At 50.5% G+C, this 18,477-nt stretch overlaps 8 protein-coding genes across 8 annotated transcripts; 4 read left to right on the forward strand and 4 right to left on the reverse strand.

Moving 5' to 3' along the window:
* Window positions 1–470: 470 nt before the first annotated feature.
* Window positions 471–2,010, reverse strand: EURHEDRAFT_495161 (putative proline permease; the record flags this gene model as incomplete). The annotated part of the gene is made up of 1 exon (XM_040785668.1): window positions 471–2,010. One exon carries the CDS (start codon window positions 2,008–2,010, stop codon window positions 544–546), a length of 1,467 nt encoding a protein of 488 aa, XP_040641266.1. The 3' UTR covers window positions 471–543.
* A 419-nt stretch (window positions 2,011–2,429) lies between these two features.
* Window positions 2,430–3,691, reverse strand: EURHEDRAFT_450217 (putative nuclear pore protein (SEH1); the record flags this gene model as incomplete). Its single annotated transcript, XM_040783870.1, has 3 exons — window positions 2,430–2,536; window positions 2,587–3,442; window positions 3,509–3,691. The coding sequence occupies 3 exons, from the start codon at window positions 3,689–3,691 to the stop codon at window positions 2,430–2,432; spliced, it is 1,146 nt and encodes a 381-aa protein (XP_040641267.1).
* Window positions 3,692–4,103: 412 nt separating this feature from the next.
* EURHEDRAFT_450670 (UDP-N-acetylglucosamine--dolichyl-phosphate N-acetylglucosaminephosphotransferase) lies at window positions 4,104–5,604 on the forward strand (the record flags this gene model as incomplete). Its single annotated transcript, XM_040783894.1, has 3 exons — window positions 4,104–4,345; window positions 4,397–4,577; window positions 4,627–5,604. 3 exons carry the CDS (start codon window positions 4,104–4,106, stop codon window positions 5,602–5,604), a joined length of 1,401 nt encoding a protein of 466 aa, XP_040641268.1.
* EURHEDRAFT_409805 (aldo/keto reductase) lies at window positions 5,511–7,110 on the forward strand. The gene has a single exon (XM_040781195.1). It carries the CDS (start codon window positions 5,932–5,934, stop codon window positions 7,081–7,083), a length of 1,152 nt encoding a protein of 383 aa, XP_040641269.1. The 5' UTR covers window positions 5,511–5,931; the 3' UTR covers window positions 7,084–7,110.
* Window positions 7,111–7,755: 645 nt separating this feature from the next.
* On the forward strand, window positions 7,756–9,275 carry EURHEDRAFT_409806 (zinc-binding alcohol dehydrogenase family protein). The gene is made up of 3 exons (XM_040781196.1): window positions 7,756–8,142; window positions 8,195–8,640; window positions 8,702–9,275. Exons 1-3 carry the CDS (start codon window positions 7,847–7,849, stop codon window positions 9,220–9,222), a joined length of 1,263 nt encoding a protein of 420 aa, XP_040641270.1. The 5' UTR covers window positions 7,756–7,846; the 3' UTR covers window positions 9,223–9,275.
* A 54-nt stretch (window positions 9,276–9,329) lies between these two features.
* EURHEDRAFT_375414 (LLM class flavin-dependent oxidoreductase) lies at window positions 9,330–10,748 on the reverse strand (the record flags this gene model as incomplete). Its single annotated transcript, XM_040778740.1, has 1 exon — window positions 9,330–10,748. One exon carries the CDS (start codon window positions 10,746–10,748, stop codon window positions 9,330–9,332), a length of 1,419 nt encoding a protein of 472 aa, XP_040641271.1.
* A 366-nt stretch (window positions 10,749–11,114) lies between these two features.
* EURHEDRAFT_375415 (FAD/NAD(P)-binding domain-containing protein) lies at window positions 11,115–13,097 on the reverse strand (the record flags this gene model as incomplete). Its single annotated transcript, XM_040778741.1, has 3 exons — window positions 11,115–12,404; window positions 12,455–12,715; window positions 12,765–13,097. 3 exons carry the CDS (start codon window positions 13,095–13,097, stop codon window positions 11,115–11,117), a joined length of 1,884 nt encoding a protein of 627 aa, XP_040641272.1.
* A 2,455-nt stretch (window positions 13,098–15,552) lies between these two features.
* On the forward strand, window positions 15,553–18,182 carry luA (3-isopropylmalate dehydratase LEU1). Its single transcript, XM_040781197.1, has one exon. It carries the CDS (start codon window positions 15,640–15,642, stop codon window positions 17,959–17,961), a length of 2,322 nt encoding a protein of 773 aa, XP_040641273.1. The 5' UTR covers window positions 15,553–15,639; the 3' UTR covers window positions 17,962–18,182.
* The last annotated feature ends 295 nt before the right edge of the window (window positions 18,183–18,477 follow it).

Consider the following 18,477-nt stretch of genomic DNA (forward strand, 5'->3'; position numbering starts at 1 on the left):
AGTCAGTGAAAACCTGGTCAATCTCAGTGAGCACAAAAATGGACCTGAATATCCTCATTATGGGACGAAGAATCAAAAAAGAATAATAGTGATTTGATTCTTTGGGTTGAAAATAGTTTGAGGAGAGGGCATAGGGAGGTGTACAGAGTATGGAGGAGAAAATAAAACAGCAAGGGAGTGTCTGAGAGCGTGTGGTCAGTGGAAGAAAGAGGCAAAAGAGGCATATCAGGTGAGTGACATAGTAGTAGAAGTCATCAGGTAAGAATCAGTCACAACCGACCAAAAAAAAAAAAAAAACAGGCTGGTAATAATAATAAAGCGAAGTAAACATAACAAATTAATACTGACACTTGCTGATTTGTTTGTTCATCACCGGCCCAGCCTCTTGGTTGCCCGATTGCCAGCTATGACTACGGGTACGTACCGACGAGATCTCTATACAATTAAGTGGACACATCACGTGGAATTCAGGCGTTCATCGATCTATAATAATAATATCCCTCAACAGGTTCCAGAAACAAAAGACGAAACAATTCCCAACAATTAATTCTCCCTCCGTCGCTCTCCCAGCTCAATCTCCTCCGTCCGCTCCGGTTGCCTCCAGAATAACATCCTTCGCAAAGGGCTAGTCTGACGGTCCTGGCTATGCATGATCGAATTGATCCGATGCCCAAGATACAAGAGAACAAAGCTGATAATACCCAGGTACGCCGAAAACATGTTGCTGGGAACAGTGTCAGACGGTGCTGTAATCAAGCCGTTCACAAATGGCAATACGCTGCAGGTCAGAATCCCAAAATACACCCCATATGGTTGGATTCGAGTCTGGTGCGCCCGTGTAAACCCCTGCTCTTCCACCGTGCGCTGAAAATGGAGGTAGATCATGCACGATCCTAGCCACGAGATATACCCCGACGTCGTGAGGAAATGCATCAGCCAGTTAAATACCGCAGAGCTCGACGTAGCCACAGACAGATACGCAAATGCCACAAACCATGCGGATCCGATCACGGCGACGTATGGTACTCCAAATCGATTGCGACGCTTAAACACCGGGGGCGCATGACCCTCCTCCGCCAGCGAGTAGAGAAGTCGTGACGCCAGGAAGAGAAACGAGCGTCCGGAGGCCACAGCTGAGAGAAGAATCAACATGGTCACCACGATGGGCAGAATCTGAATCCTAGAAACCAAGACAGCCACAAAGAAGGGTGACGATCCAGCACCCATGCCCTTGTTCGTCAACATGGGATGATTAGACGGACATACCAACCCAGCAGCTATCACACTAAGGAGATACAACACCGAAAGCTGGATGCTGTCAATCTGAGTCACTCGAAGTATGCTTGGACGCACAGTCGCATCGTTTTCTTCCGCTCGTTGGACAAGCAATTCCGGCACTAGCGTGAACGAAACAGTACTGTACAGCAAACATTGCACCAACCCCAAAAACCGCCCCGTATTCCCGCTGACTTGGTATTGGTTCATGAACCCCGGATCCCTCCAGTAACTGAACCCTTGTATATCGGTACCAGGAACTCCTCGGACGCCTAAGACAATCGACATGACCAAAAACCCAACAATCGTGATGAGCTTCAGACCGGTAAACAACGCTTCAGATCTCTTGAAAATCCTCTCGGGGAGCATGTTGAAGCCCAGGATGAAAACCGTCATGATAGTGACTCGGATAGCGACGTTGGAGTTCGGGACGAATAGGCCGAGATTGACGATTCCGTTTGTGATTTCGAAGGGAACAAGCATCGCTAGGGAGTACCAGCGGAGGTAGCTCATCGAGAACGCGAGGTGGCTTGACGAGTATCGGTAGCCATGGTTCACCATCGTGCCACTTCTGGTGGGCATATGGGCTGCGACTTCTGCGACCGCGGTTCCTAGGCAGTAAACCAGTAACGATAGGAATCCATAAGATATAAGTAAGGATAGCGGACCACCTGCCGCCAGAGCCTGGCCGGTCCCGACGAATAGGCCGGTCCCGAGTGTAGGATAGACGGCCATCACAGACAAGGTAAAAATGTTGACGAATGCTTCAATTAAGGTGCATCAAGGAAAAATTGAGACAATATATGGTGAGGTTTGGAGAAAGACACCCTAATTGCCGCAGATTGTAAGGCAAGACCATCTTGCCAGTCGTCCCTGCCTCGTTAACCGCAATGATAGGCTCTTTTCAAAAGGGGAAACGGCGAAGTGTATCAAAGAAGATAAATTCAATTCCGACATTAAACATAATTAGTTCCTCTATCCATCTCGCGGGTCAATTAATGTGTATGGGTATCACGATCATATGCAACAAAACCAGAACAAAACGACGATATAAACCTCCCACAGTACTCATATATCGACACAATAGATACCCACGAAACGCTAGCATGGTCACGAAGGCAGTATATAAAAAAAGTAGGCAAACGTAGACATGGCTACTGATATGCTATGTCGGTTTCAGCATATTCAAGCCATTCTCCTGTCAACGCTTTCTTCCAGAACCGTACAATTCCATCATCACCAGAGGAAATAAGACAATCACCTTCCTATGTTAGAAGATTCTGAACGAGAATAGGGAAAGAGGATACTCACCAGCATATGAAAACTCAACCTGCCACACATCCAAATGCTTGCTGTCAACGCAGGCGACTTCCCTGTAGGAGTGTTTAAATGGCGAGACCCCTGTCGCTGGGCGACTCGTCGTATGTTCTGACGGACGGCTGGCCAGAGCTGACCCGATCCCAGACTGCGAGGTCGCGCGAATTGACGGCGATTGTGCTGCTTTGTCTGCGTGGTGATTGCTGGTGTTATCCAGCACATTGTTATCTTTGTTATTGTTTTTTGCAACAGCCGTGTAGACCTCGAATACTCGAACAAAGCCGTCCTTGCAACCACTGGCGATAAGGTCATAACCTCTAACAGAACCATTGGCCCATGAAATATCCCTTACAAGTCCGCCGTGCCCGGTCAACTCAATGGCATGATAGAAACGACGATTGGCGTCCGTGCGATATATCTTGACCGTGTCCATGGCGGCCACCACGAGCGACAGACACTTACGATCCGAGCTCGGCAGAACGGAATGCGTGACATCCATTGGGTCGTGGTGGAACTGCACTTTAAAACTCGTCTCCTCCCCTCTTTGCGGCGATGTGCAGACCCTGAACTGGTCGACAGGTTGCCAATCGGCAAGCGTGTCCGGACTCACAGGTTCCATAACCATCAAGTAACCATCCCGGGTGATGACAGCCAACCAAGTTTCAAGATCAATGTTGCGAAAATCCATAGAGACAAATGGATGTCGGTCTGGTGCCGTCATCCGGAAAATGGATCTGAATCGCCGGCCCGAATTTGGCGGCTGGGTGACATCTTCTTGCCAGATCTTGCATTTCATATCTTCACCCACGCTGCCAATATGTTGACCAGTAAACGGACCGTTCCAAATAGCCTGTCAATGTCTTAACATAAGGCCAAACCAAACATTGAAAACAGGATTGGCGGTTTGTTTACTTACATCGCGAATTTCCGCATCATGGGCGCGCCATGTATCTACCAACTGCCATTCGCCATCTTTCTGATCCCACACCTTCATACGATGATCAGAAGATGCAGTAACGATCCGATTCCCATAAAAATTGAACTTGGTAACTGTCACCAGGTCTCGATGTCCAGCATCGAAGTCGATGAACCCAGACATGTTCCTCTTCGGCCGGTTCGGCACGACCCCACGCTCCAGTCGACGTGTCAAATTCCGACCAGCTGCAAAATTCAACCGATTACGCAGAGCACTATAATGTAACAAGGGCTCACTGGTCGTAAATGCCCATGCATAAGATGGATGAGTGAAGCGACAGGAAGCGGATAATCTTAGTTGTTGCAGAAGATGGCTGACTCAGCAGAGTCTAGCCCCATCCTCCGTTTCAGGACTAGTGCAGCATAACTGGCATAAGAAGCTTGAGCGGTGAGTGAGTATCCGGCAGAATTATTATTGCGTCGCCTTTAGCCAGATTGCAATTACGCCTCTGGGAATAATATAAACTATTGGATCTGAGCCTGATATGGTTCTGATTGTGGCATCAGGCCTGTATTAGGGAGAAACTCCGTGTACAATGACCTCTGCGGCTCTCTCCCACCGGGAGACTTGGAGTCTCCTGGCCCTTGCGGGAGTTTGTATGGGTACGATGGTAAACAGCTTCCACGGTGACGGTGATGGCGCGCCATTATTTGCATCTGTCGCTTTCAGTGGCGTTGCCTTTGTGATTACGTATAGCCTGATCCGATGGCTTGGACCAGTGTTTATGAAGGCTGGGTTGAAGGGAAAGGATATGGCGAAGCCGAAAAAACCGGAGATGTATGTACTTTGTCCAATTAAACAGAGCCTTAGCGCTAATTATTTCGCTAGTCCAGAGACAATGGGAGCTGTGTGTGCGATTGTATATCTTCTTGCGCTTATCTTCTTTATCCCATTCGCATTCTACAAAGACATTGTCGCAGCTACGTCTGGAGGCGGTAATCGTGATGTTGTTTTAGAAGTTCATCATGTGGAAACTGGACGATATCTGCATCGATTTCCACATGGACGGGTTAGTCGTTCCTTGTATGCTTTTTATTGCATTCGCTGACTGGTGATAGCTCGCGTCTTATCTGTCAGGACTTCTTTCCCTGCAATGCATCGTCATTTTAGGCCTTGGAGACGACCTCCTAGATATCAGATGGCGACACAAAGTACTTATCCCTGCATTTGGCGCAATCCCCATGCTTATCGTCTACTTCGTCGACTTTGGAGTCACCCAAGTGGTTGTACCAGCACCGTTACAGCACTACCTAGGCGACATGCTCGACCTCGGATACCTGTATTACGTCTATATGGCAGCTGTTGCAATCTTCTGCCCCAATTCCATCAACATGCTAGCAGGCATCAACGGGGTGGAAGTTGCACAGTCTCTGGTCATCGCACTGTTACTAATTGTCAACGATATGTTGTATCTGGCGCCAATCACGCCCTTCCCGCACCCGGCTATGGACTCGCATTTGTTTTCGATTTACTTTTTGCTACCGTTTGTTGGGGTTTCAGTGGCGCTGTTGTGCCATAATTGGTATCCTTCGAAGGTGTTCGTGGGGGATACTTATTGCTACTTTGCGGGGATGGTGTTTGCTGTGGTTGGTATCTTAGGGCATTTCAGCAAGACGCTATTGCTTCTCTTCGTTCCGCAGGTTTTCAACTTTCTCTACTCGACCCCGCAGCTGTTTAAGTTGATTCCGTGCCCGAGACATAGGTTACCTCGGTTCAATCCTGAGACTGGACTGCTGAATGCATCGGTGACAGAATGGAAGGAAAAGCCACCATCGCGCCTAATCGCGATGTGCCTTGAACTCTTGCAGTTGCTGCAGCTAATTCACCTGACAAAGAACAAAGACGGAAAGATAGTGGGGTCAACAAACCTGACACTTCTCAATCTTTGGTTGGTCTGGATGGGCCCAATGCGCGAGGACCGTTTGGCGTGGCATATGGTAGGCGTGCAGACTATTTGCGGGCTATTTGGATTATTTGTGAGACACCGGTTAGCACTGCTCGTGTTTCGGCAGGACAATCGCATGTTTAGTGCATAGTAGTGCATAACTAGAATTGTTTTCAACAAAATTGTTGCATCATTGATGACATTAACTCCGCTAAGTCCGCTGTAGCGTCATCGGCGGTGGACTATGACGGTTATCATGCCCCAACAAGGTCTTCCATGGCTTCCATATTGTTTTAATTATTGATATGAGTAGACAGCAACATGGAAATAAAGTTGATCCTAGCCGGAGATAGGCCCCACCGGTCAGCAATGGGGGTTATATAAGGGTTCTCGTCCGTCTATGTAGTACACCCTCTTGTACAGAACATCTCTACCCTTCTACTTTCAACCGACCCAATTGACGATTCCATCTGCAAAAATGAGCCTCTTTGCGCCCGCCCCCGAACCCCCAACCGAGCTGGGCCGGTACCGCATCCTTTCCTCGACTGCCGGTATCCGTGTCTCCCCCCTCCAGCTGGGCGCCATGTCCATCGGCAGCGCGTGGAACGACTTCATGGGCTCCATGGACAAGGAAGCCTCCTTCAAGCTCCTCGACGCCTTCTACGAAGCCGGCGGCAACTTCATCGACACCGCTAACAACTACCAGAACGAGGAATCTGAGTCCTGGATCGGCGAGTGGATGAAATCCCGCAAGAACCGCGACCAGCTTGTGCTCGCGACCAAGTTCACCACGGACTACAAGTCGCACGACTTGGGAAAGGGTCGCGCGCCGAACCACTGCGGTAACCACCGACGCAGCCTGCATATGAGCGTGCGGGATTCGCTGAAGAAGCTGGGTACGGACTGGATTGATGTGCTTTACCTGCACTGGTGGGACCACACGACTTCGATCGAGGAGGTTATGGACAGTTTGCATATCCTGATTGAGCAGGGTAAGGTGTTGTATCTGGGTATTTCGGACTCGCCCGCGTGGGTGGTGTCTGCTGCCAACACGTACGCGCGCGCGCACGGCAAAACACCTTTCAGCATCTACCAGGGACGCTGGAACGTGCTGCTCCGCGATTTCGAGCGCGAGATCATCCCCATGGCGCGACACTTCGGCATGGCCCTGGCACCATGGGACGTGCTAGGCAGCGGCAAGTTCCAAAGCAAGAAGGCGGTCGAAGAGCGGAAGAAGAAGGGCGAAGGTCTGCGGTCCATGCTCGGCTCCGGCGAACAGACCGAGGAGGAAGTGCGGATGTCGGAAGCACTGGCTAAGGTGGCTGAGGAGCATGGCATTGAATCGGTGACGGCCATTGCGCTGGCGTATGTGATGGCCAAGACACCCAATGTGTTCCCCTTGGTCGGTGGACGGAAGATCGAGCATTTGCATGACAATATCCAGGCATTGAAGATCAAACTTACTCCGCAGCAGGTCGAGTACCTGGAGAGTGTGCGGCCCCTGGACCCGGGATTCCCCAACACGTTTATTGGACCGGACCCGAAGGTGACGGGACAGGCAAGCTTTTTGCTGGCGGCTAACTCGCAGCTGGCGTTTGTGCGGGCTCCTAAGCCTATTGGGTTGGAGTAATTCTACATTTGTATGTATGTGCAGAGTACTAAAACTAGTCCATTGAATGCACGAGATAGGAAGTACCAAATACCCGATCTACTCCGCTTGTACGGAGCATGTATACTTGTACCGAGAATATCCGAGCACGTGACTAGGTGCAGTATAAAGGGCTTCATGTGATCCCCGCCACTGGAGGGGAAACCACGGCACACTAGTTTCATAGCGCGGGGCTTTATTGGCCAGAAAAAATTTTATAAAAGCTTGGCGCTGCGTCAGAATTTACGTAAGCAAAGTCTGAATGGCTTTGTTCGTATCGAAGTAGGGCATCACCCCTGCATACAACTGCATACTTGTACAAAGTACTGTACAGAGAAATAAAAAAGAAGCATAAAAAAGTATAGAGCAATGCCATCATATTTCTGGATTGGCAAATAAGCATTGGTAGAAAGTATCTATGACACAGTAAATCTGTCACGCAATGGCCCCCCGCGGTGAAGCCATCGAAAAAGGATTAATGGAACTTCTGAATGGATCGAATCTTCCACGCTTTAAAGAGGGGCCCTTTTTTTTTTTTTTTTCTCCTCCGATTATCTGCCTCACTTTCTATAAAACTTTTCCAATTCCTTTACCTCTACTCATCGCATTCTTTCCCCTCTGTATATACCCCCCTTTCCCTTTTCTTTTCTTTTCTTTTTTTTTTTTTTTTGGCCCTATACTCCATTGTTACTGTAGATAATCGCATTTGCCCAAGCATCATTCGCCGAGAGATACCATTACAGCCATGGCCACCGCGACGACGACGACGACGACCACCACCACCACCACCACCAAGACTATGAACCCCCCCTCACCCGATGCCTACGTCCAACTCGAAACCCCCCCGGTTGTAATCCAAGAGAAACAAGAATCCCTCCAATCCTCGCCCATTCTGGACCGTCAAAGAGCCCTTTTGATTCATGCTGCCCAGCAACCCTATACCCTTGTCACCGACCACCTCGTGCCGGCAATCCTGAAAGATGGCGAAATCCTCGTCAAGGTCGTTGCAATTGGCCTCAACCCGGTCGACTGGAAGGGCCCGTACGTTCCCACTCCCCTGCGACAGTGACAATGTAGCACTAACGACGCATAGTGCATTCAACTTCGGCCTCCCATCGCTCCCCTGGATCAATGGTCGTGACTTGACCGGCCTTGTTGTCCGCGGTTCTGACCCCTCGGGGCGCGTCCGTACCGGTGATCTCGTCCTCGTCCCCTCCACGGACTACCGCGATATTCGTAAAGCGGCGTTCCAGGAATACGCCATCACCACTGCCTCGAACGCCGCCCGTATCCCCTCCACCACCTGCCCCAAGGCTGCCGCTTCGCTGGGCGTGGCGTTTGTGGCCGCTGTGCTGTCGCTGGGTGTGTCGTTGGGATTGGACCTGTCCGCAATCGATGCCCTGCCCGGGCCCGACCTTATCAACACATTGAAGGGAGTGGATGAGAATGAGATTCCGGTGGATGTGCGGGGAGAGTGCTTCTCTGCATCTGAGGATGCGGATCGCATTAAGAAGGGCGACTGGTTGGCTATCTGGGGTGGTATGCTTACTTTCCCACTCCCCAATCGCGTAGGAATACATATGTATACTAATTATCGCAGCCTCCACCACAACGGGCTTCATCACTCTCCAACTTGCCAAACTAGCCGGTCTCCACGTCATCTGCGTCGCCGATGTCGCCCGCCATGGCGCTAAACTTCTCGAACTCGGCGCAGACCTCCTCGTGGACCGACAGGATCCCGAGCGCGCCGTGCAAATTATCCAAGGCGTTACTAACAACAAGCTCCGCTACGCCATCGACATTGTCGGCCGGGAGACCGCTACACTCTTGCAGCGCACGCTTGCGAACTCGGAGCGAGCACACCTGCTCGGTTATGCGGGTCTGCCCAAGGAGCCGTTGGAGAACATCAAGTACCATAACATTCCTGTGAAGTTGTTCCACTCGTCGCCGGCCGTCGGGGAGCAGATGGTTTGCTGGCTGGAGGGGTTGATGCAGAGCAAGTTGGTGAACTTGCCCGATATTGTGCAGGCGCAGGGTGGTCTCGGGGGGGTTAATGCTGCGTTGGAGTTGTTGCGTAGTGGGAGTGTAGGGGGTAAGCGGGTGGTTGTTAACTTGGATTGATTTGTTTGTGTTCTTAATTTTAAAGTTGCATGTAGATAATGATAACAAGCGTATAGATTTTCTTTACTGATTATCATGTCATATTAATACGCATGCATATACGGAGGTTAATTCAGTGCATATGCGGGCACCTCCTCATCCTTCCTCCACACATACTTCGACCCTGGATGCTCCCCGGGCAAACGCCTCCTCCCCTCCTCCCCATAAACATTCTCCCGAAACGTGCCCCCAGGCACCTTATAATCATCCCAAAACATCCCTCGCCTCCTCAACTCTGGCACTAAAAACTCAATAATATCCTCAAATGTCTCCGGCACACTTGCATAACTAAAATTAAAACCATCCACATCACCCACCTCAACCCACCGCGCCAACTCGTCAGCAACAGTCTTCGTACTCCCGATAATCTTCGCCCCGTTCCCGCCCAACACCAAGTACTCCGCGATGGCCCGCTTATCCCATTTTTTCCCGTCGGAACCTGGCACTGTGCTAGCCCAGTGGTTCACCATGGATCGGACGGCGGGAGCCTCGACAAAGCGGAAATCCTGGTCGTCCGTGTACGTCGATAGATCATAGCCGGACCACCCGCCGAAAAGGCCCAGGGCGCCTTCGCGGTCGCCATAGGAGGCTAGGTTCTCGAACTTGGCGCGCGCAGCTTCGTCGGTTTCGGCGACGATGACAAGTATGCCTGCGATGATCTTGACATCTTCAGGTTTGCGGCCGGCTGCTGCAGCTTGCGAGCGGATACTGTCGACTGAAGGCCGGACGAGCTCTGGTGTCTGTGCGTGTAAAAAGATAGCTTCTGCGTGGGTGGCTGCGAAGGCTTTCCCAGCCGTCGAAGTACCGGCTTGCAATATGAATGGTGTTCGCTGGGGACTTGGCTCACATAGATGCGGGCCGGGGATGTTGAAGTACTTTCCCTTGTGATCGATGCGTCTCACGGCTTTAGGGTCTGCATATCCCTCCGCGGGGTCAGGAAGGTAGGGCTCATCCCTCCACGACCCCTCCCAGAGCTTATACGCAACATGCAAATACTCATCCGCAATGCGATACCGCTCGTCATGCTCAATCTGCGTATTCAGTCCGAAATTCCTCGCCGCGGAGTCCAGATAACTCGTAACAATTTTCCATCCCACCCGCCCCCCACTCAAATGATCAACCGTACTAAACTTCCTCGCCAACATATACGGATTCTCATAGGTCGTCGACGCCGTGATCCCAAAACTAATACTGCTCGTTGCAGCTGCCATCGCCGGCACCGCATACAGCGGATCATTAATCGGGAACTGCGCACCCGCGGGGACAATGGGGTCTGTGTTCTGCGGACCTTTGTAGACATCATAAGGGCCGAGGACGTCGGCGAAGAAGATGGCGTGGAATTTGGCGGCTTCGAGCTTTTTGGCGAGCTCGATCCAGTGCGAGAGATCTTTGTAGGAGCGGCCGCGGTCTTTGGGATAGCGGGTTAGGCCGGGGTTTAGATGAGAGGGACTTTGCATTGCGAAAGCGTTGAGGATTAGGGATTTCATTTTGGTGGTTTGTTTATTGTTGTTCCTGTTCCTGGATGTTTTTTCCTGGTTATTTTTGGTCATTGGTTTTGTGGTTGGAGATGTGCTTGCGGGTTATATACTCCGCACGGTACTTTACCCTATCTACACGTGCAACAGGGATGTGATGGCGTGAGATCACGACAGATTGATCTTTATTATGATTGAATAAAAATTTACCAAAGATATGATCCATTGTAGGGGCCTAGCTTCCGTTCACTTAAAATCATCACTTCTTCACGTGATAACCGGCGCTAATTGTCTTTCCATACATCGTTATTTCTTCAATATCTGCTCTTTCCACGAGAAACGAAGCCATTGAGTCCATTGGAGATTTAAATAAGCTAATCAGACATCCCACCACCCCTCCAAATGCACCCTCAAATCAATCTCCTCTGGCAGCCGCAAATGCGGCGTCAACTCCACTTCCTCGCCTTGCTTCGCCGCCAACTCCCGCTTCGACCATCCATTTCCAAACCACGCAAATCGATTTCCGCTCCCATTTTCATACGTATACTCAAAGTCCTCCCATCTTGGGTCCCGTCGCACGATATTTGAAAGCGTTGCACTGCCCGGGAATAACCCGTGAACTCGCCCCCCGGGTCGTCCACCGTTATACCAAGATGAACAGTTTGCAGACCACACGGTGCGCGGGTAGAATGCATCGCAGTACTGCACAAAGTCATCCGCTGCGGCTTTGGAGGGCACGATGGTGCGGATGCCCTGCCCGCGCACTTTGCGGAGCACCTTTGCGATGTAGGTGACTTGGTTCTCGACAGCGTTGGGGACAGTCCCACTGTGTCCGCTGGAATAAGGGCCTCCGAGCCAGAGGAGGTTCGGGAAGTGCGGTGTTGCTACGCCCAGATATGTATAGGGAAAGCCCCAGCGGCCAGAGTGCTGCCAGTCTGTTTGGAGGTTGTAGCCGTTGGCAGTGATGGGGAAGGGGGGTGCGTGGTCTCTGTTTGCGCCGGTGGAGCAGATGACCACGTCTACGTCGCGGGGTTCGCCGTCCTTGGTTACGATACCCGTTTCCGTAAAGTGTGAGATGGGGGTCTGGATGTATGAGACGTTCTCTTTGGTTAGGGCTTCGAGGTATCCCGGACCCGGGGTAGGACGACGGCAGCTTGGCGGAAAGTCTGGGATGATTTTGTCGGATAGGTCTGGTTTGTCGGAGACTCGTTTTAGCATGAGCTCACTCCATTGATCGCGTTGTTCTTGGTTCTCTGGGGAGTCTTTGAAGATAGCCCCGAAGCGCTGGAAGTAGCCCTTTTCGACTCCGCGGCGGTATTCTAGGTAGGCTTTCGGGTCTTTGAAGGACTCGCGTTGTTCTTCTGGGAAGATATTTGGCTCTAATCGGCGGACACCGACTGCGCCAAAGGAGTCTGCGATCCAGGTGCGGTTTCGGGCGTAGTGGTCGACATGCGCGGCAATTGGTTGGACAGATGGAAGGACTTGGAGGCCCGATGCGCCGTTACCAATTAGGGCAACTCGTTTGTCTTTCAGATCAACATTGTGGTCCCAGTTGGACGAATGAAAGAGGGCTCCTTTGTACTCGTTGATTCCGGGGTAGTCGGGGAATTTCCAGGCGTTGAAGTGGCCAATGGCGTTGATTACAATATCAAGTTCTTCAACGTAGGTCTGCCACTGTAAGAATCACACCGGCCGGGAGAGTATTAGAAAAAACCAACCTTGGAATTAGCTAAATCCTGCAAAGTGACTTTCCACTTCGCCTTTTCAGGAATCCATTCAGCACTTTCTACCTGTTGTTGCAGTCGCAGATATTGGTAGACGTTATACTTCTGTGCAACGCTCCTCCAGTAGTCTCTGATCTCATGGCCTTGCGCAAACTCCTCAGTCCATTGCGTATTCGGCGCAAATCCAGACTGATACACATGCGCGGGGACATCACATCGAACCCCGGGATACGTATTTTCGAACCAAGTTCCTCCCTACCCAATTAGCCCCCGTTACCTCAAAATAGCCGGAATGTAGACTTACCACGTCCGCATTCTTATCGTAAATGCGCAAATCCAAACCCGGTACCTTGGCTGGTAACAGCGCACCAGCAGTGACACCTGTCAATCCCGCACCAATGACACCCACTTTAATGGGCTTTACTTCGTCAACAGGATGTTCTTCCAGCTGGAATACTGGCTTAGAAGCCGGGGCCGATTTTGATTCGGGAGTGGGTATGGGCTCGGAGGTGGGTGTACTTTTGACCTCGACGGTCACTTTCTCCTTGGGGCCGAGGTTAATCGGCGGACTGTAATCCTGCCCATGTCCATTGGAAAAAGGCTGGATGGGGATGGTGAAACCGTCAACTGCTGCCATATTGCTTTTGTTGCGATGATGAATATTGCAAAGACACGGCACGGCCAAAAGTCACACAGCAACATCAGCATAATTATAGATACCCGGATGCACTGCACGCCATCGCGAGGGGATCATACACCATGCAATGCATTATGCCGGTGATTTGCTAGATTTGAAAGGTTCAATGCTGGGATATTGTTGCGACAGCGTCGGAGACGCACATCATTGCGGATCGCGATGGTGTCAATCGCATATAGATTGATGTTTTTGTACAGTCGGGGTTAGTGCCTCGGTACTATTATCATTGTCCTAGATATGGAAAATCTCCGCTCAATTGAACACCCGAATATTTATTCACTGTTTCTTATCAACTATACGAATGGGGTGAGTGAATATTCTCAATTGGTGGGTGGCATCTGATAACTATTTTCCACATTGCCCTAGTAAAGCCCAGACTCTTCCTTCTTCTCCTCACTACTATCCTGATTCTAATCTAATTCTCCCTGGTCAAAAGACTTTCCCCGCAGATGTTCCGAGATACTGAGACATTCAGACGAAGCATTTTCCAGCTCAGCGACCTTCATGCCACCCAATATACAGTCCCGGTTCATTGACCTGACGAAGAGACCATAGACAGGACACTCCCCGCAGACAATTACTGCGACAACGACTTCTACAGCTTGGGTGAGAAGCTTTTCTGACGGAGTCTAGTGGTACTTTCTTTTGGGGCTACTTTATATGCATGACGCTTTTTACCCCGAAGATCAAACAAAATAACATGCGATTAATTCTGCGTTGGGATCTACCCTTGGGTTTATGTTTGTCGGAATGGCGCCATAAAACTTGTCAGTCTACTGAATTTAGGTTGCTTCAGAATGGCAGGATCCGAATCAAACCACAAGCGGCAAGCTCATACCCTTAATTTGAAGACTCAATCGTGCTACACGAAGCACGGTTTTAGTTTGTGGTGTGTTAGAACTCCGTATACCTTCATCCTAGTTAAACATATGAGGAAATGTAAACGATCAGCGACGCCTTATACGCCTGGGTACACAGTGCCAACCGCACCATCTTTGACTTTCAGAGGAAGATGCCCGCAACTGGGCTGTGTAGCATACAAAGGCAAGAAATTCAGACTGTTCCTCGCAATCCCAGGATGACAGAGCGTTTGAAGCGCAAACTGGATAGGTTTGAATCAATGAGATAATGAAGACCACCAAAGTTTAACCCTTTGTCTTGTCTCAACCTTAATGGATCAAGATTCAAGCTGCGCTCGTATAATTGAATCTTGACTGAAACCCAGATTTGCACACCATGAGCCGTTTCACTAGTCCATCTGAGAAATGAGGGCACTCTGGTGCCGCTTTGAGTGAGACCCAACTTGTTGGGCTATTCCTTGAGAATGTCTCCCATGCAAGACAGGGTTCCCAACGGCCAGTCTTTCGGTAAGTTTTGCTGAAACTTATCCCTTCTTGCATCTCATAAAGTACATCTTCTCTCTTGAAAAGCCAACTGGAGCTTAGACAAATCTACGCTGGCGTACATGATGTTTACGAGACATATTTAAAGGGAATTGAAAGTCTGCAAGAAGCAGGTACTACGTGAAAGACCAAGGGATAACACTCTGTCCTTGAAGACAGATGGAGGGACTGGTCACAGAATGCAAAAGAACAAGGAGTCTCAGCTTGGCTTTCCCATAAGGTCGATGCGTTCCGCAGCATGGCTATCAATGGGGGTTTACACTGACATCCAACCGCAGCCTTGACAGATTCTAAAGGCATATGTATTCGCGAGTGGATGTTGGCATTGTGCAACCTGGAAGAAAACTGAACAGGCGACATGGCATGGCTTGAGCCGCTATGCAAGAGACATCTTGCAACTCAAAATACGCGTCAGGTTTACCTCGGGATTATACTTTGCGGGTCTTCTGGGAATTTGGCCGTTTAGGAGCGCATTAAAATTTATGATCATGCATCGAGCAACTATTCATTGAGAAGGAAGACCGGCAATCAACGCTTCAGTTCCCAATATACGTCTTATTTTCAACACAAACTTCTTCATAATGTGCTCAAAATGATCACTGAATTCTCATCGTTACACTATAATGGGAATTGTTGTTCTCTATACCCTTTTGTCACCAGGAATAATGAATGAAAGCTGTCAAGAATTGAGTGTTGACAGCAGAAGCCCCATTGCATTCCCCAGGTTCTGTTTTAGGGTAATAATGTAGCACCACCAATCAGCAAGCGTCAATTAGTCTCCGTAGTCGGCGGCAGGATCTGAAGAAGAATTACCGCGGATAAGCGCCTCGGCTAAGCTCAAAGGGGGAAGTGGCACCGGTGTCGGGGTGGTGGACCCATCAGATCTACCAATAAAGGAGTGGCAAAAGAATGCTGACCAGCCGAGATCGGAGCAGCCCCTCGAGCGACATCGCGGCGACAGGCAGTAGTAAAGGACATTCATAACCTTCTCCCTCTTTTCTCCAATCCTTACTATCTTCATATCTCGCTATTAGTCTTGATTCTTCTTGTTAACCTGTTTTTCTTGTTGTATATTCATCATGCCCGCCGCCGATAAGAAGCCCAAGACCCTCTACGATAAGGTGGTTGACGCCCACATTGTCAACGAGCAGGAAGATGGCACGATTCTGCTGTATATCGACAGACACCTTGTCCACGAAGTCACCTCTCCCCAGGCCTTTGAAGGTCTTAAGAATGCCAGCAGAAAGGTCCGCCGGCCGGACTGCACTCTGGTTACCGTTGACCACAACATTCCTACTTCCTCCCGCAAGAACTTTAAGAACGTTGACGCCTTCATCGAAGAAAATGACTCGCGGATTCAATGTTCAACCCTTGAAGACAACGTGAAGGATTTCAACCTCACATACTTTGGAATGGGTGACAAGCGTCAGGGTATCGTCCACATCATCGGCCCTGAGCAAGGATTCACCCTCCCCGGAACCACCGTCGTCTGCGGTGACAGTCATACTTCCACACATGGTGCCTTTGGTTCCCTTGCCTTCGGTATCGGTACCTCTGAGGTTGAGCACGTCCTCGCTACCCAGACCCTCATTTCTCGCAGAAGCAAGAACATGCGCATTCAGGTCGATGGTGAGCTGCCTCCCGGTGTCACCAGTAAGGATGTCGTTCTTCACATTATCGGTGTTATTGGTACTGCCGGTGGTACTGGTGCCGTCATTGAGTTCTGCGGTTCTGTTATCCGTGGTCTGAGCATGGAAGCCCGTATGTCCATGTGCAACATGTCCATCGAGGCTGGTGCGCGTGCTGGCATGATCGCACCCGATGAAATTACCTTTGAATACCTCAAGGGCCGTCCCCTGGCTCCCAAGTACAACAGTGCTCAGTGGAAGAAGGCTGTCAACTACTGGTCCAGCTTGAAGTCAGACGATGATGCCGTGTATGACAAGACCGTCCTGCTCGATGGCAAGGACATCATTCCTACCATCTCGTGGGGTACATCTCCCCAGGATGTTGCTCCCATAAATGGCGTCGTCCCGGGCCCTGACGACTTTGAGGATGAGAACCGCAAGACCTCTTGCAAGCGTGCTCTCGAGTACATGGGTCTCGAGGCCGGTATGCCCCTCAAGGATGTTCAGGTGGACAAGGTTTTCATTGGTTCTTGCACCAACGCCCGAATTGAGGATCTGCGCGCCGCTGCCAAGGTGGTGAACGGAAAGAAAATTGCCTCCAACATTAAGCGCGCCATGATTGTCCCTGGTTCCGGCCTGGTCAAGCAGCAGGCTGAAGTCGAGGGTCTTGACAAAATCTTCACTGATGCTGGTTTCGAGTGGAGAGAGGCTGGTTGCTCCATGTGCTTGGGAATGAACCCTGACATTCTGTCGCCTCAGGAGCGCTGTGCCAGTACCTCCAATCGTAACTTCGAAGGCCGTCAAGGTGCTGGTGGCCGTACCCACTTGATGTCCCCCGCCATGGCTGCTACCGCAGCGATTGTCGGTAAGCTGGCTGACGTCCGCGAGCACGTTGTCGCCAGCCCAGTCCTGGGTAAGGCCCAGCCCAAGGTGGATGTTGAGCAGACCCATGAGGAGCCCGAGTCGGAGGAGGAGTTTGACCGCATCATGGACCTTCCCGCCGACAACGAACCCCACACCAATACCTCCGTCGGTGGTGCCTCTACCAGCACTGGTCTCCCCAAGTTCCACACCCTGAAGGGCATCGCCGCGCCCCTTGACCGTGCCAACGTCGACACCGATGCCATCATCCCCAAGCAATTCCTCAAGACCATCAAGCGCACCGGTCTCGGCAGCGCCGCCTTCTACGAACTGCGCTACCACCCTGACAATACCGAAAAGCCAGAATTCATCCTGAACCAGGGCATCTATCGCAAATCCAACATTCTGGTCGTTACGGGCCCCAACTTCGGCTGCGGTAGTTCCCGTGAGCACGCCCCTTGGGCCCTTCTCGATTTCGGCATCAAGTGCATCATCGCCCCCTCCTTCGCCGATATCTTCTTCAACAACACCTTCAAGAACGGCATGCTCCCCGTCGTCGTCTCCGACGAGGCCCTCCTCACCAAGATCGCCGACGAAGCCCGTGCAGGCCGCGAACTCGAAATTGATCTCCCCAACCAGCAAGTCAAGGATGCGCAGGGCAACAAGCTCGCCGACTTTGAAGTCGACGGTTTCCGCAAGCACTGCCTGATCAATGGCCTCGATGACATCGGTCTCACTCTCCAGCTCGAGGACAAGATCCGCACATTCGAGACCAAGCGCACCCTGGAGACCCCCTGGTTGGACGGCAGTGCATACCTCAAGCGTGGTTCCCGTGGCGCCACTATGGTCGAGGCCGCGCCCACGCCCAAGACCAACCGCGGTGATCTCAAGAACGAGCCGCTGGAGTGGTAAAGTTGTTTTACTTGTTTTTATGACTTTGGCTCTGTCCGCGGGGTCTGAATACTCTGACATGACCGTTTATACGAATTGCTTTGCTCTGCTTTGTTTGTTTCGAAAAGTGCACTGGTTCTTAAGGAGCTGTTTCTTTGCATCGGGGTTTTTTTTGGGATCTTCTTTAGTATACCGGATAGTTATGCATTCTAGATTTGAATATAATGATGATATACGATGTACAACTTCCTTATTTTGTAGTTCACGGTCAAGCATGTTGTAGGGACTTATGGGTTATGTACGAGTTGCTTCTCTCTGTACCCGCACCCATTCATTCGTAAATAAGCAACAGAAATTAAACATAAACAAGAAATATATGCGAATAAGTAACCTCCCTCTCCTTTCATCACCCAGATACAGAACAAACAGTATTATACATATCCACCAAGTTCATCTTAACAATGCAATGAGAAGTAAAGAAGAACGGATAGTAAAACAACAAACCAAAAAGCAAAAAGCAAAAAAAAAAAAAAAAAA

Source organism: Aspergillus ruber (genome assembly GCF_000600275.1).
Source record: "Aspergillus ruber CBS 135680 unplaced genomic scaffold scaffold00005, whole genome shotgun sequence".
Taxonomy (NCBI): Eukaryota; Fungi; Ascomycota; class Eurotiomycetes; order Eurotiales; family Aspergillaceae; genus Aspergillus; species Aspergillus ruber.

What these genes read in the sequence shown, in the direction of transcription:
- EURHEDRAFT_409805 (XM_040781195.1), top strand. Translation starts at nt 5,932, where the DNA reads ATGAGCCTCTTTGCGCCCGCCCCCGAACCCCCAACCGAGCTGGGCCGG.
- luA (XM_040781197.1), top strand. Translation starts at nt 15,640, where the DNA reads ATGCCCGCCGCCGATAAGAAGCCCAAGACCCTCTACGATAAGGTGGTT.
- EURHEDRAFT_409806 (XM_040781196.1), top strand. Translation starts at nt 7,847, where the DNA reads ATGGCCACCGCGACGACGACGACGACGACCACCACCACCACCACCACC. An exon ending in CCGGTCGACTGGAAGGGCCC is followed by an intron (nt 8,143 to 8,194) that starts GTACGTTCCCAC and finishes AACGACGCATAG; the next exon opens with TGCATTCAACTTCGGCCTCC. An exon ending in CTGGTTGGCTATCTGGGGTG is followed by an intron (nt 8,641 to 8,701) that starts GTATGCTTACTT and finishes TAATTATCGCAG; the next exon opens with CCTCCACCACAACGGGCTTC.